Raw genomic sequence first — 12,638 nt, 5'->3', positions numbered from 1 at the left:
CACATCGTTGTCGTCGTAAAACTCTATCCTTACGAGAAATATGCTTTGCGAAATGAGCCAGTGAAGACCGCCAGAAAATACGGCAAGTGTCAAAGAGTATCGGTACGGGAGTTGGAGAAAGTAGTTCTGTCGTTGGGAACCTTGGGTGCCAGTAGAGACCCGAAGACCCTTGTTCTTTCCGCTGTAGAACCTGTCCCATTCAGTCGCAAGGGATACACAGGTGAAGAGGGCGTTATAGTTGAAATAAATGAGCGACATCAGGACTTGCGGGGTATTGACCAGAAGTACGCTGAGAAGAAGAAAGTTGGCATCGAAGTTGAAAATGGTCATAATGGTATCGCTGTGGACGACACCGGGACCATACTTCCCCAACGACACTGTGGACGTCACAGATCGACGGCGGATACCGGAAATTCCGAGGTGTAGAAGATAGCCACAAACACAAAGAGCCAGCACACACCTGATGGCTTTGTCAGCGTCCCGTAGTTGACATAGGGAAGGAGAGTGCTCGCTCACAGTGAAATGCACACAATCCATCGACCGACACTGCCAGCACTATATTTACGGTGACGTTTGGGGTTGAAGCCTTGCGGGATTGGTGCCCAATTCTTCTCGGCGATGCATTTCTTGGACTTCAGACACATCTTTTTCGTGTGCTTGTCCGGACTCTGAAGGTACGACGCAACAGCATCTCCGGCCGTCAATATTGGTCGTTCGTCGTTCCCAATACCCTCATATGCGACGAATAGCATGACCACAGCCTTCAGCAAGTTCATTGAAGTCACGATCCAGCAAATAGACCTGCTGAAAAGTAATTTCGAGCGCTCGCGTGTTTTCCTGCTGTAGCACGCTTTGAGTTCCAGACCAAAAGGCTTCCAGGAATTGGGATCGTTCTTGATGCCGGCGATCCGCTCGTCACAGGGCTGCTCATCCGCGGGGCTGGAATCCCAGCGGCTGGAATTCCATGCGTTCTTACATACCCAGTCAAACGATCCTAATTCCCCTGTCAAAGGGAATCTCACTTCATCTTGGACTAATGATTGGTTAAGCCCGGTGAAATCTACAACGAGGAGAACGCTCCCTCGCCTAGATTGGAACGCAGTGCCATAGTCGTTCAGGCAGCTCGACACGTTCCTGAGGCTGAGCGTCGCGTCTGGGAAATAGTCGGGCAAATCAGTGCGCCGATGTGTATCAAGCGTTGATAGGAAGGAGGATGTGTCGCCCGTGGTCACCGATTTTGAGTCAATTGGAAAAACCTCATATTCGGTTGCTGAAGTCGATGCGAAGATAATTGAGTTGAAACTGCGACTGTGTCAGCTTGAATAAGTTTCGACAAAAATGACAGAAATCGTACAGTAAGTGTAGTGGAAAAGAAGAAATCGATAAAATGATCCAGTGAATCTTTCGCCGTAAAGTAATACTCCAGAAGTTTCGAATGGTTGGGATCCCAATATCGAGCCACCTCCTCTCGGAGTGTGCCTGGTCAAGCTCGCTTCGCGTTGGCGCCATTAAACATTGCATACAATAGTTACTTCCCGCAAGTAGAACTGTACTGATAATGTTGATGACAACGTGCATAGCTGTGTTCCAAGCCTTCACTCTGCTCTGTTCGCCCTCCCAGATGAGGCCGACACCATCGGGTGCTTCAACTGTCATCCCCCAGATGGCGAAAGATAGGTTCACAATGAATGTGAGAAGCGCAGCGGCCGCAAAAGAAAGAGCACCTCTTCTCCACCGGTCTCGAGGCACCAGACCCTCAGGTAGACTGGGTAGGAAGCAGATCTTCATCCCGATTAAGTCGACAAAAAGGGAGGTAATTGAACGAAACGACGTAGGCCTTGAGCATATCTCAATCGAGGGCTATGATGGGGCTTATTTGTACGTCAGGTAAGGTCAGCCCAAACAAAACACGGTAATCCTTTTCTGTGACATGAAGGGGCCTCGAGCATTAGCTAAGTATTTCCAAAGCAAATTTGCCGCTGAGCCAAGCCCAGTCTTCAAACATGTTGCCTTTAGCTATGTACCAACCTGAAGAGATTGCCACTCCTACTCCCAGCCTGACGGCTCAGTATTGGGACAAGAAGAGTATGCTGCAAGTTGGTCTACCTTTCAACGCTTTCAGAGGGGGGGGTTGCGTCATTATTCCCCTCGCTTCCCTCCTGCTGGGCGCCACTCCAGGCAATGTGCATTCAGCTGTGCCGAGGCCTGGCCTTTCGCAGCATCGACAGCCTTGTGAGAGGTCCGCTTCCCTATTATATCGCGCCTCGCTCCCCGGGAAAGCCTTCGGCGGTTCTTCTAACTCATTACCATCTCCAATGGCGCCGACATCCCTAATATGCGAGACCTGTCAGCAAAGCGACCGTCAGACAGACCCTCATTCGCTGTACGCAGTCTGTCGTCACACTATTGAAGGTACGGAAACATACGATGTGCTCGTTGTAGCTGTGTCTTTCGCAACAGTCGCGTTTCATCCGTGTCTCTCCGAGGTGGTCTGTTGTTTTAGCCTCATTGCAGATCAGCAGTCACTGAAACGGCAGGCGCCCTCGCAGGCGTAGGCAGGCTACCTTGGCAATTGAACAGACTCAAACCTGGAGCCGGCGTTGGTCAAATTAATGAAACATACAGCAAACGAGGCTGAGATCTAAGCCTACTTAGGCGGTTATGACTCAAACGTGACAGCCATTTCAGCCAGAAAGTGGGAACTCTTGACTGATGAGCAACATATGATAAGACAAGCGCATCTAATTATTGCGTGGCATTCATGTGGCAAGTCCAAGGGCGAAGAAAAGAGAAGTAGGGTCAAGGAGTAAGTTACGTGGTTTGCCGCCTCCACGGGACCCATCCCTATGTTAACAACGATCAAGCCACTCACTCACCCAGCTTGAATCCGCAGCACAATTATTAGGATACGGAGATACTCGAGATAAGATCAAATTTACACGGTAAGTTCTTCGTGTACAAATCATCGTGCACACAGGTATCTCATGCCTGCTCCAGCATGTCCTTTCGGTTTGCGTGAAAAGAATCCATGATAACCTCTTCGGCAGCCCTGAAGTCGACACCTTCAGATTTCTGGATGATTCGGAGCCTGCTTTCCGACAGATTCTTCGCGACATCCTTCCATAGAATCGACTTCCCTACCAAGCCCAAGTCCTGAGCACCTTGAACTCCCTTCGCGACCGAGACCGGCAAAAGCTTGCCATTCTCCTTTCTGACAACGCCACCCACGATTACGGTCTCAACATCCCTTTCGCTAGAGTGCAGAACAATCGCGGCGACGGGATCCTCTTCCGCGGCGGGAATCATCGAAGGGCTACTGGCATCGAATACGACAAGATCGGCTTTGGCACCAACCTTGATCTGCCCAACCTCTCCTTCCATCCCGATAGCACGAGCACCACCGATCGTCCCCAGGTTGAAGACCTGCTCGGCAGTAGGTTTCACATGACGGCTCCACTTGCCCTGCTTGCGAAGATCCTCAGATCGTTCAAGACGAGCGTACTGAAGCCCGAGGCGCATCTGGCTCGGCAAGAAACTACTGCCCCACGAATGACAGTCTACTCCCAGACTAGAGTGCGCTTCGAATTCAGGGCGGAGTGCAAGTGTCGGCCACCCCATCTGGAGCTCAGTATTGGGAGTTGTCGAGATCCAGACGTTGTTCTTCGCGATCAGCTCGGCGTCTCCGTCCTTGGGGAAGTTCGCGTGCGAGAGTAGGACGTCGGGGCCGAGAAGCCCGTGGATGTTCAGCATCTGCGCGGCGGATGGGCCATTGCCGAAGGAGAGACCACTAGCCGCGTGAGTTGTGATGACCTTGGCCTTCGCGCCTCGGAGCTCTGAGTAGAGTTTCTTCATGGCGTCGGCAGATTGGTAGATGTTGTCTACCGAGAACCCGAGGTGAACTCTGCCCTCGTAGGGACCCGCTGAAGCCAGCGTTTTCCAGTTTTCGAGAACACTGGGTGAGGTGTAGTCATCTTCAGACGAGAACGGCTCCCAGCTGGATACTGTCCTAGGGGCGCAGTAGCAGTACACAGCTCGAAGGCCGGAGGCAACCAGAGCCTGTATCATCGTAGGTGCTATATTTGTTTCATCAGCACTCAAAACCCTTCATTACTGATATTGAGAACTCACGATATTCCGGTCCCATGTTGAGATGCGCATGGTCGACGACGGTAGTAGTTCCACCGTCGATGGCCTCAAGAGCGCCACCCAACTCTCCCCAGAAGGCATCTTCCGGTGTATAGAAAGCGCCTGCAAAGTTTCCCGACGACATATACTCGATCAAGGTGTGGTTCGCATGTCGTCCTTTGAGCTGAGTCTGCCACACGTGGTGATGGGTGCTGATGAAGCCCGGAGAAACAACTTTGCCCTCGCACTCAATCACCTTCACTTCGCCGGTAGGCTGGATATTCTCCTCTATCCGAGCGATCTTGTCACCTTCAATGAGAAGATCCGATCGCTGAGGAGTGACTTTCCCGTCATCTCCATGGATCAGGAGAACGCCGTTCTTCAGAAGGATGTTGGAATGCTGAGTCATGATGATGTGGAGGTCTTCGACGACAATGATGGTGGGGTCTTTCGTAGTCTTTGTCGGTTTGTGAAGAAGAAGTGATATATTTATTATTAAGAAGATCTCGATCGACAATGACCTAAGTCCGACCGCACTAATAGGAGTCGTCGGCTTTGGAATTGGGCTTAAGTCCATCCAACGTGAGAAATCCAACGTAAGAAGCACTAAGCTTCAACGTGTTTAGCTCCGGTTAGTCTAAGCTGGTGGAGGCTCGCGTTAATGGTCGCGAGCCACTCTGGCTAAACGCGAACCGCGAACATGGTGGATGCTACGGTCGAGGGGTAGGCATCCCACCCTTCGTCCTCCGAGCGTCCCGGAGACCGAGATTGTGGGGTTGAGCCGGGATGACAGATCCACTCCGGCAAGCAACCGGACTATTCTGACCGAGTCCATCAACCATTAGACCGAATCACGGCAATACAATCACTACCATGTTGAAAAGAACGCGGGGTAACCGGCGAGGTTAAAAGCAATGCGCTGGCGCGGCCCAGCAAGTTGAACAGCGTTGATTAACTACAGCTAAGAAACAAGCTGCTTACATCAAGGAATTCCAGCGGAATATACGACAGTGAATTCTCATTCCCTACGAAGCAACAAGCCAATATGAGCCCATTCGCGTCAAGTTCAACTATGCATTGCTCGTTGATGCTCCTAGCCTCTCCTCTCGTACTTGCCCGTCACCTGGATCTGAGGAGTTTGGAAGACATCCCAGTTGTCGGAAGCCGCCGGGTTACCAAAAGGCCTGAGAGTGGCGAACCGCATTCTAATATCAGCCGCATCTAGTCAGCACTGCTCCGAGGAACCCTAGCGTGTAGTCACTCACGTGTAGTTTCCGAGTTCGATCTGGCTACCGTTGCCCAGCTTACCAAACCACCAGAACTCGTGGTATGAAGCCTGAGTTTGGGCGTTGCGGTACAGGTCGACCTTGGGATACGTCCAAGTGTCATCGGGATCGTAGACGTCGGGGTCGAAGTAAGAGACGCTTCCGGCGACGACGTGGCTGGTAGCCGGCCCGATGTATCCGTTCTTGCCTGGGACCGGGGGATATTCCCATTGTCTCTCTGTCCAGCCGGCTTCGTAGATCTGCGTGATGTGTCAGCTCTGTGATTGTGATTATATCACTGAGTTTCAGGCAGACGTACATCCCAACGAACCTCCTTGCTGCCCCAAATGAGCTTGGAGTAGATTATGGGGAAGTCGGCGGCGAATCTGTCAAGGTTGAAAGAGTAGACGCTGTCGAAAGTTAGTAAGATGACCTTCCACGAAGATAGGATATGGTTAACTGACTAGTCTCTTTGGGTAGTGAAAGGATAGCTGGGGCGGTAGATGGGGCTGATCTCAGCCTTCAAGTTGGCTCCGAGTCCTTTCATCATGTTAGCTCAATGTTTCCAATGAGAGAAAAGGTTGGGAGTTTGGCGTTACTCACCAAAGTAGGGGACAGACAGCTGTTCACCGTTGTTGCCCGAAACGATGACCTTGCCACTGTAAAGGGGCAAGGCGGAGGAGTTCCAGCCCAGGCCGTCAGGGTTAGGGAAGCTGACGCTGGAATGCAGGTTAGAGCTGTGGCATTGAAAACTTTGCGTCTGATCAAACTTACGAAACCGTCTTGCTTTCTCCTGCCTTGAGTGTGAAATCTCTAGGAACAGAAACCTCGACGGCAAGACTCGTGGGCGTCAGCTCAGAGAAGCTCTTGACCCTCTTCTCACCAGCCCAGGGCTCCACAAAGGGATACCATCCAAGAATTTCCACACCAGCAGCAGCCTCGTACGACAGCTTGTAGCTCACGTCCTTGTCTCCGTTGTTGGTGACAGTGATGTCGTGGTAACGGCTGAAGAAATGGGTATCATTCAGAGAAATCTTCTCGAAGGCGAGATCGGTCGCATATTCGACGATCTTGAACGCGTTGATCAAGCCGTTTCCAACTTGTGCAACGGGCGCGGAGAATCCGTAGTCGGTGGCCGTCCCGTCGGACCATGGGAGAGACGTTCCGCTTGCGATGATGCGCTGGTGCAATGCTTTGGCAAAGCCCTTGCCTAGATGCATGGGTGAGTTGAATTCAATCATCAGAGGACATGTTCATTGGACGTATGCAGCTTACCATGAACAGACCGACCGCCGTGGGCGCTGATGTACAGTGCCGCAACACCGGCGACGTAAGGGGTTGCCATGGAGGTGCCGGACAGAATGGCATAGGTATTGTCAAGATAGGTGCTGAAGATCTGCAATGAGATTCATCAGTGACATGCCTCATGCTTTGAAGTCAGTTTTGGCTCACCTGGCCACCGGGTGCGGCAATGTCAGGCTTGATCTGAAGATCATAAGTCCCGCCCCACGATGTGAACGTGTTGGGCCGTCCACCGGCTGGATACTCCAGCCCGACGATCTGCTCCGGGTTGACGGAAAAGTCAGCGGTGACGTTACCGCCCGCCTTCACGGTGTCGGTGATAGCAGCACCGGCATCCGCCGTAATAAGACCGATCAGACCAACATCATCATCTGTTCCTGGCGTAATGAGAGGACTGTCATTGTTGTAGATGAGGATGTACTCAGCGCCAAGCGCAACTAAGTTGGCCTGCTTCGTGGCGAAAGTGCATGTGCCGCGGCGGACAAGAGGGATCTTGCCCGTGAGTCTCTGAGTACCGTTAGGGTAAGGCTCGCAAGCATCCGCCGGGTCGGTGGTGTCGAAGTTCAAGGGAACGACAGGCCAGTCAACTACGTCAGATGAGAAGTAGTAAGTGGATGGAAGGTATCCGGCCTATTCACGGTTAGACTTACGGTTTCTCGAAACCATTTCAGTCAGTCCAGACGTACCTTCACAGTCTCCGTCTTTCCATCAAGAGTAGAGGTCAGTTCGAAGGGCGAAGCCGGGAATGTCTCGGTCTCAACTGAAGCGACCGCCAGAACGTTCTTGCCGGATGACCCGCTGCTTGCGAAGAAGGGACCAGCAGCACCTGAGTTGCCGTTGGCAATCGTCACAACGATTCCCTCCTCAACCAGGCGTGAGGAGACCTCAGCCCAGGCTCCCGTAGACCATCCGGAAGGACCTCCGATGCTGGCAGTAATGATATCGACCTAATCCACAGGTCAGTTGTTGAGAGACCAAACATGTTTGACGGTTACTCACCCCATCGGTATAGGCTCGCAGGAAAGCCTCAATCAAGGTGGCATCATCTGTGGAGTCCTAACAACTTTCAGTCAACTCGTAGAACAGTTGCAGCGATCAAGCGAACTCACGATCTGCGCGAAAACCTTGTAAGAGTACAGGGTGGCCTCGGGAGCAACACCGGTCCAGCTGGAGAGGGCTCTTGGTAAGCGTTGTACAACAAATAAGTCTGGAGAAACTCACAAATCGGTCTTTCCGGCGATGATTCCACTGACGTGAGTGCCTCATTACTGGTCAGATAATGGTATTGCAGGGCCTCAAGAGGTACTTACCGTGGCCCATCTGGTCCTGCGGATCGTCATCCGGACTCTTGTCTTCATATGGCCAGACTATCCAGCTTAGCATCACCCGACTCAGCAACGAGTAGGCCTCGGGACTCACTGCCGTTACCAACAAAGTCATAACCACCCGCAACCTTGAAGCCTTCACCAAAACCACCACCCAACTATTCCAGAGTTAGCAGTGGGACTAGCAGATTCCATCGTGTTGATACGTACAGCGGGGTGATTGTACCAGGTGCCAGAGTCAACGACACCGACCTTGACACCCTTACCAAAGATGCCCTTGTCATGCAACTTGCTCACGCCCGTCGCGTTGTGGGTAGTGTAATTCTGAGCAGCAGCACCCTCAATTGCCTGGAAGCCCTCGACAGGAGACAAGGTCACGCGAGTGTTGGGCCACACGCGAGCAACGCCGGCAAGGTTTTGGAGCGTATCGATGTTGTGGGTGTCCGTCTCGATGCTGGCACCCGAGAAGATGTCGGTCTCGAAATCCTTGACGATCTTGATATCGGCTGACAATGCAACATCACGGCGAGCTTTGGCAGAACCCTGAAATCCGTCGTCAGCAACATGGAGTGACCTCACAAGGTGTTTGGGCAGCTCACTTGAGTGTACTCAATAATGAAGCTACGAGCAACAGGCGTCGTGGAGTTATTGGTCTCCCCCTCTGGGGCTTGCCGAGTGTTGAGGTACTCGGCGCTCCCGAGAGATGGAAGCGCCAAGAAGGCGGCGATGCTAAACAATTGCATCTTTGACAATGCCGACTAAGATCTGGCGTCGTGCAATGCTTCCGCTCGAAAGCCAAGGCAATTGCGCCGGTGGGATGACTCTTTAAATGTCCATCCATTGCGTGCAGGTTGTCGTGGATAAGATGCTGTCTTTCGAGTCGTGATCCTTCACTGCAGCGTTGCATTGCCGATACGGGGGCATGGGCTGTGATGTTGGTGATACCGCCATAGTTGGTAAAATGAGCTTCCTTCTTGGGACGACTAGCTTGGTGGCCGGTTCCGGGATCAGATGATGGCAAACTATCGCGGATGAGGCCATTTGCTGCCTCTTTACCCAGTTTGAGATGGAGGATCCAGTTCACTTGATGACAGACAGAGTAATTATCGCCTGGTTTCTCGTATTTCAGACTGTTACCACAATTCTTTGCTGCGACCCAAACCCCATGATGGCTGGCTCACTGTTGATCAACCGGCCAGACGAAGGAAGAACAGAGGACAGTGACAATGAGCTCAGATTCACGCGCCATGATTGAGGGGTAAGATATGCACTGAGCGACTGGAATACTACCCAACAGCTGCTGCCAAGACGTTACCCCTGGTGGACGAGAGTTCTTCAAATGACCTCGCGCATGCCAAATTTCGTGTTGAGATGAACAGAACACGGTGAATGATAAGGAATAAGAATAACCCGGTCGGCAAAAGGGCAAAGACCGGGGATTCTCGTGACCTATCGCGCGAGATGGCATCATCTCCGGTCCAGGAAGCGCGATTGAATCTCCAGGGGTTATCAAGTACCTGCAGAACCCTTTATCAGTCAAATACAACCATAGATAACTATCCGTCAACAGGCGCATGCACCTGCATGCACATCTTGTCAATCACCTCGTGTTCATATTTGCCCATGCAGCCAAACCTTTGCGTCGAGACTTGGCCGGGGGAGAATCGGATGCATCGGCCAGGTTTCTCTTCCAGGAGTAGATACCTTTCGCCGGATATCGGCTGGCGGGAACTCTTGGCTACTTTTTGACAGTACAGAAAACATCAGATGACAAGGTGCCCGAAGAATGGAAAACTTACAGAACGACTCCGAAGAATCCGGGGCAATCCGGTGGGGAGACCCGGCGGGAATCTCCCGTACGGATCCACATATCCGGTGCCGGCCCCGCTCTCGGTGCAAAGCAGTTAACGGGAAATTCATTCTGTTGCCGCGCGGCAAGCGATCGCGCGGGATATGTTAACATACTAACGTTAGGTTAAGCTAACCATCCAACACAGTTCTACGCTGGCTGGATGTTGCATCTGTCGCAAGATAAACTCAAACTAACGGCCCGATAACACATTTTGGCAATGTCAGAGGTCCCTTGGGTTCTGGGATTAATCCAGTGATTGAGCTTTAAACTTTCTGCAAAACAAGCGATTGTACTTCTACTGCGCAAAACTCATTACCGTTCTGGTATCATGCCTATCATTAATCTTGCCCCAGGAGGATAACTGGCCTAACACAGGCTTCAAGCATTTCAAAGTCGTTCACGATGAGTAGCCGACTTCTCCTGGTGTCCCACCTCTTCATCACTGTGTCCTAACTGTCCTACTCTCGCCTCACGACCATGAAGCTCTGCGTCCATAGTATCGTTTCCTGCGACCTCCCGCATGTCAGAGTCATCGGCAACATCAAAGCTGCGACGAAGATGCTCCGGTCCGATGAAGGTCAGCAAGATAACATAGGCAAACACACATCCCATGAAGATGCAAATGACCTTTCCATAGTCATAGCGCTTGGTGGTTCCCTTGGCCGGCAGCGGGAAGTCTTCGCCCAGACGGGCTTCAATGGTCGAGCTGGCAGACGAGACCAGGTTACCAAGCTGGTATGAAGTACCAACGACGAACGTGCGGAAGGCGCCTGGACTGAGCTCCATCAGGTGGATGGGAATGACACCCCAAGCACCTTGGACGCAGAACTGTTCGAAGAACGCGGCAGCCATGACAGCCTCCGTCGTAACGAACGTGTAAGGGTAGAGTAGAGCGCCGCCGACAACGCAGCAGACGATGATGCTGAATCGCCGACCGAAGATTTGACTGCAGTACCCAACCGTCGTGCCGCCCAGCATAGCTCCCAAGTTCGCGACAACCTGCGTGACGGTGACCGCGTCGGCAGAGAAGTTGAACTGGTTGGTGAGCATGGTGGGATAGAGATCCTGGCTTCCGTGCGACATGAAGTTGAACCCAGCCATGAGGAGGACGAGGTAAGTCAACAGTAGCCAATGGCGTTTCAAGGCAACCTTGCCCTCCTTGATGAAGGTAGAGGTGACATTCGTCTGCCCCGTTTCTGCCGCATGTCTGCCGGCTGCCTCTCGTAGACGCTTGTGCTCCCGGAAAGTATCGGTCTCGCCAAGCATGAGACGGAAGATGATGAAGAGAACTGGGGGACACGCGCCAAACCAGAAGAGAGGACGCCATCCATGCGGGGTGGTGTTCACCAGACCTCGGGCAAAGGCCGCAGCCAATAGGTATCCGAAGGCGTACTGATCGGCGAAACGTTAGCGTCCACTCACGGTGTGTTTTGTTGGTTGGCGGATGTATTTGGTGTTGGGAAATGAGGGTGGGAAGGTGTTCGTGGATTTCGTTTCAGCACTTACACCTTGTTGTAACACTCCGGACATCATTCCGCGCGTCTCCGATGGCAAGTCTTCAAGGGCCGTCGCGGCGGCGTTGCCGTAGAGACCGCCCATGGCGACTCCGAACAAAGCGCGGCATGCTAAGAATTGTTCGTAAGTCTGGCAGAAACCCGTACCCTAAAACAAAGAAACGGCTTTTGTCAGCTAAGGTACACAAACCAACAAAGAACTTCTGCGAATGACCACAGCTGCCACCGTTTGCCATTGTGATGTCACCAGCGAGGACTTAGCTTGGTGGAGGTGGTTGGGGTTGGAAGAGGGGGAAGCTGGGTTGTGGGGGAACGCAGGGATTCCCCAACAGCGCAGCCAAGACGGGCGAGATGCGGAGGGGAAAGCTTGTCTGCTGCAGCCAGGCTCGGCACGAACTTGCCGTTGAGACCAATCATGGCTGACGGAATGTGGAACAAGTGAGTGATTTCTGACTTACCAGCTCCAGGATAATGAAGAGAATGTTGTTCACGATGAAGGGCCATTTCCGGCCGTACCTGTCTGCTGCGATACCGAAGAGGATGGAGCCGACAGATCGAAACATGAGAACGAGAGTGATGCCCCAGGTGATATCAGTCTTGGATTTGTCGAATGTTTCTGAGAGCTCGGTAATGGTGAGAGATACGGTGAAGAAGTCGAATGCGTCCCATGTCTGCGAAGAACAGTCAGCAAGCGGAATCCTGAGATCAGGCCGTCCCACCACATACCCAGGCAGCAAAGGCGACGGCGAAGAAGGCCCATTGACGGCGGCTGATCATCGCGACCAACCTCAACGGATTCGGCGCACTCAGCATCGGTGGCTTCAACGTGGTGAAGCGCGTCCCGATGTAACGGCCTGCAGACATGCCGTGCCATGGCGTTTGGTCCTCGTGGTGTTCTGCGTGAGGACTGTGCAGTTCCTCCTGCGGCTTTTCGGGGCTCTCCATGGTCGCGTTTGGTTTGGATTGTCGCAGTTCTTGTGGTGAGCCGTGAGGTTGACTGTCATCCGGGGAAGATGGCGACGGCGACAGCAAGCCCTTATATCCTGGGACGAACTGACGGGGGGATGAATGTCAATGGGCACTAATTCATAGGCGGGGTCATCCATGAGTCAAAGGATGCGAACAATGATGCAGGATGGGAGGAAGTGGTAGGCCCGACAAAGGACGAGTCCAAGCCGGGGGATGCAGCCGCGACTCGTCCGGGGAGTTTGCCGGGACCTAGGAAATAGCGCGGGACTAAAAGCTTCGAGAGGCA

At 52.7% G+C, this 12,638-nt stretch overlaps 3 protein-coding genes across 3 annotated transcripts; all 3 read right to left on the bottom strand.

The window, feature by feature from the left end:
* Window positions 1-2,982: 2,982 nt before the first annotated feature.
* CkaCkLH20_00554 (amidohydrolase) lies at window positions 2,983-4,534 on the bottom strand (the record flags this gene model as incomplete). Its single annotated transcript, XM_038883274.1, has 2 exons — window positions 2,983-4,073; window positions 4,129-4,534. 2 exons carry the CDS (start codon window positions 4,532-4,534, stop codon window positions 2,983-2,985), a joined length of 1,497 nt encoding a protein of 498 aa, XP_038750869.1.
* Window positions 4,535-5,218: 684 nt separating this feature from the next.
* Window positions 5,219-8,760, bottom strand: CkaCkLH20_00553 (subtilase; the record flags this gene model as incomplete). Its single annotated transcript, XM_038883273.1, has 16 exons — window positions 5,219-5,330; window positions 5,391-5,650; window positions 5,710-5,800; window positions 5,855-5,930; window positions 5,994-6,109; window positions 6,165-6,600; window positions 6,666-6,786; window positions 6,843-7,322; window positions 7,379-7,639; window positions 7,692-7,748; window positions 7,802-7,859; window positions 7,914-7,953; window positions 8,003-8,059; window positions 8,112-8,175; window positions 8,228-8,560; window positions 8,617-8,760. The coding sequence occupies 16 exons, from the start codon at window positions 8,758-8,760 to the stop codon at window positions 5,219-5,221; spliced, it is 2,706 nt and encodes a 901-aa protein (XP_038750868.1).
* Window positions 8,761-10,256: 1,496 nt separating this feature from the next.
* CkaCkLH20_00552 (H+ symporter family protein) lies at window positions 10,257-12,328 on the bottom strand (the record flags this gene model as incomplete). The annotated part of the gene is made up of 4 exons (XM_038883272.1): window positions 10,257-11,261; window positions 11,376-11,531; window positions 11,842-12,054; window positions 12,110-12,328. 4 exons carry the CDS (start codon window positions 12,326-12,328, stop codon window positions 10,257-10,259), a joined length of 1,593 nt encoding a protein of 530 aa, XP_038750867.1.
* Between the last annotated feature and the right edge of the window lie 310 nt (window positions 12,329-12,638).

This window comes from Colletotrichum karsti, assembly GCF_011947395.1.
Source record: "Colletotrichum karsti strain CkLH20 chromosome Unknown Scaffold2, whole genome shotgun sequence".
In the NCBI taxonomy this organism is placed as follows: Eukaryota; Fungi; Ascomycota; class Sordariomycetes; order Glomerellales; family Glomerellaceae; genus Colletotrichum; species Colletotrichum karsti.
Note: the sequence above shows the minus strand (reverse complement) of the source record. Positions and strands in the feature narration are given on the sequence as shown.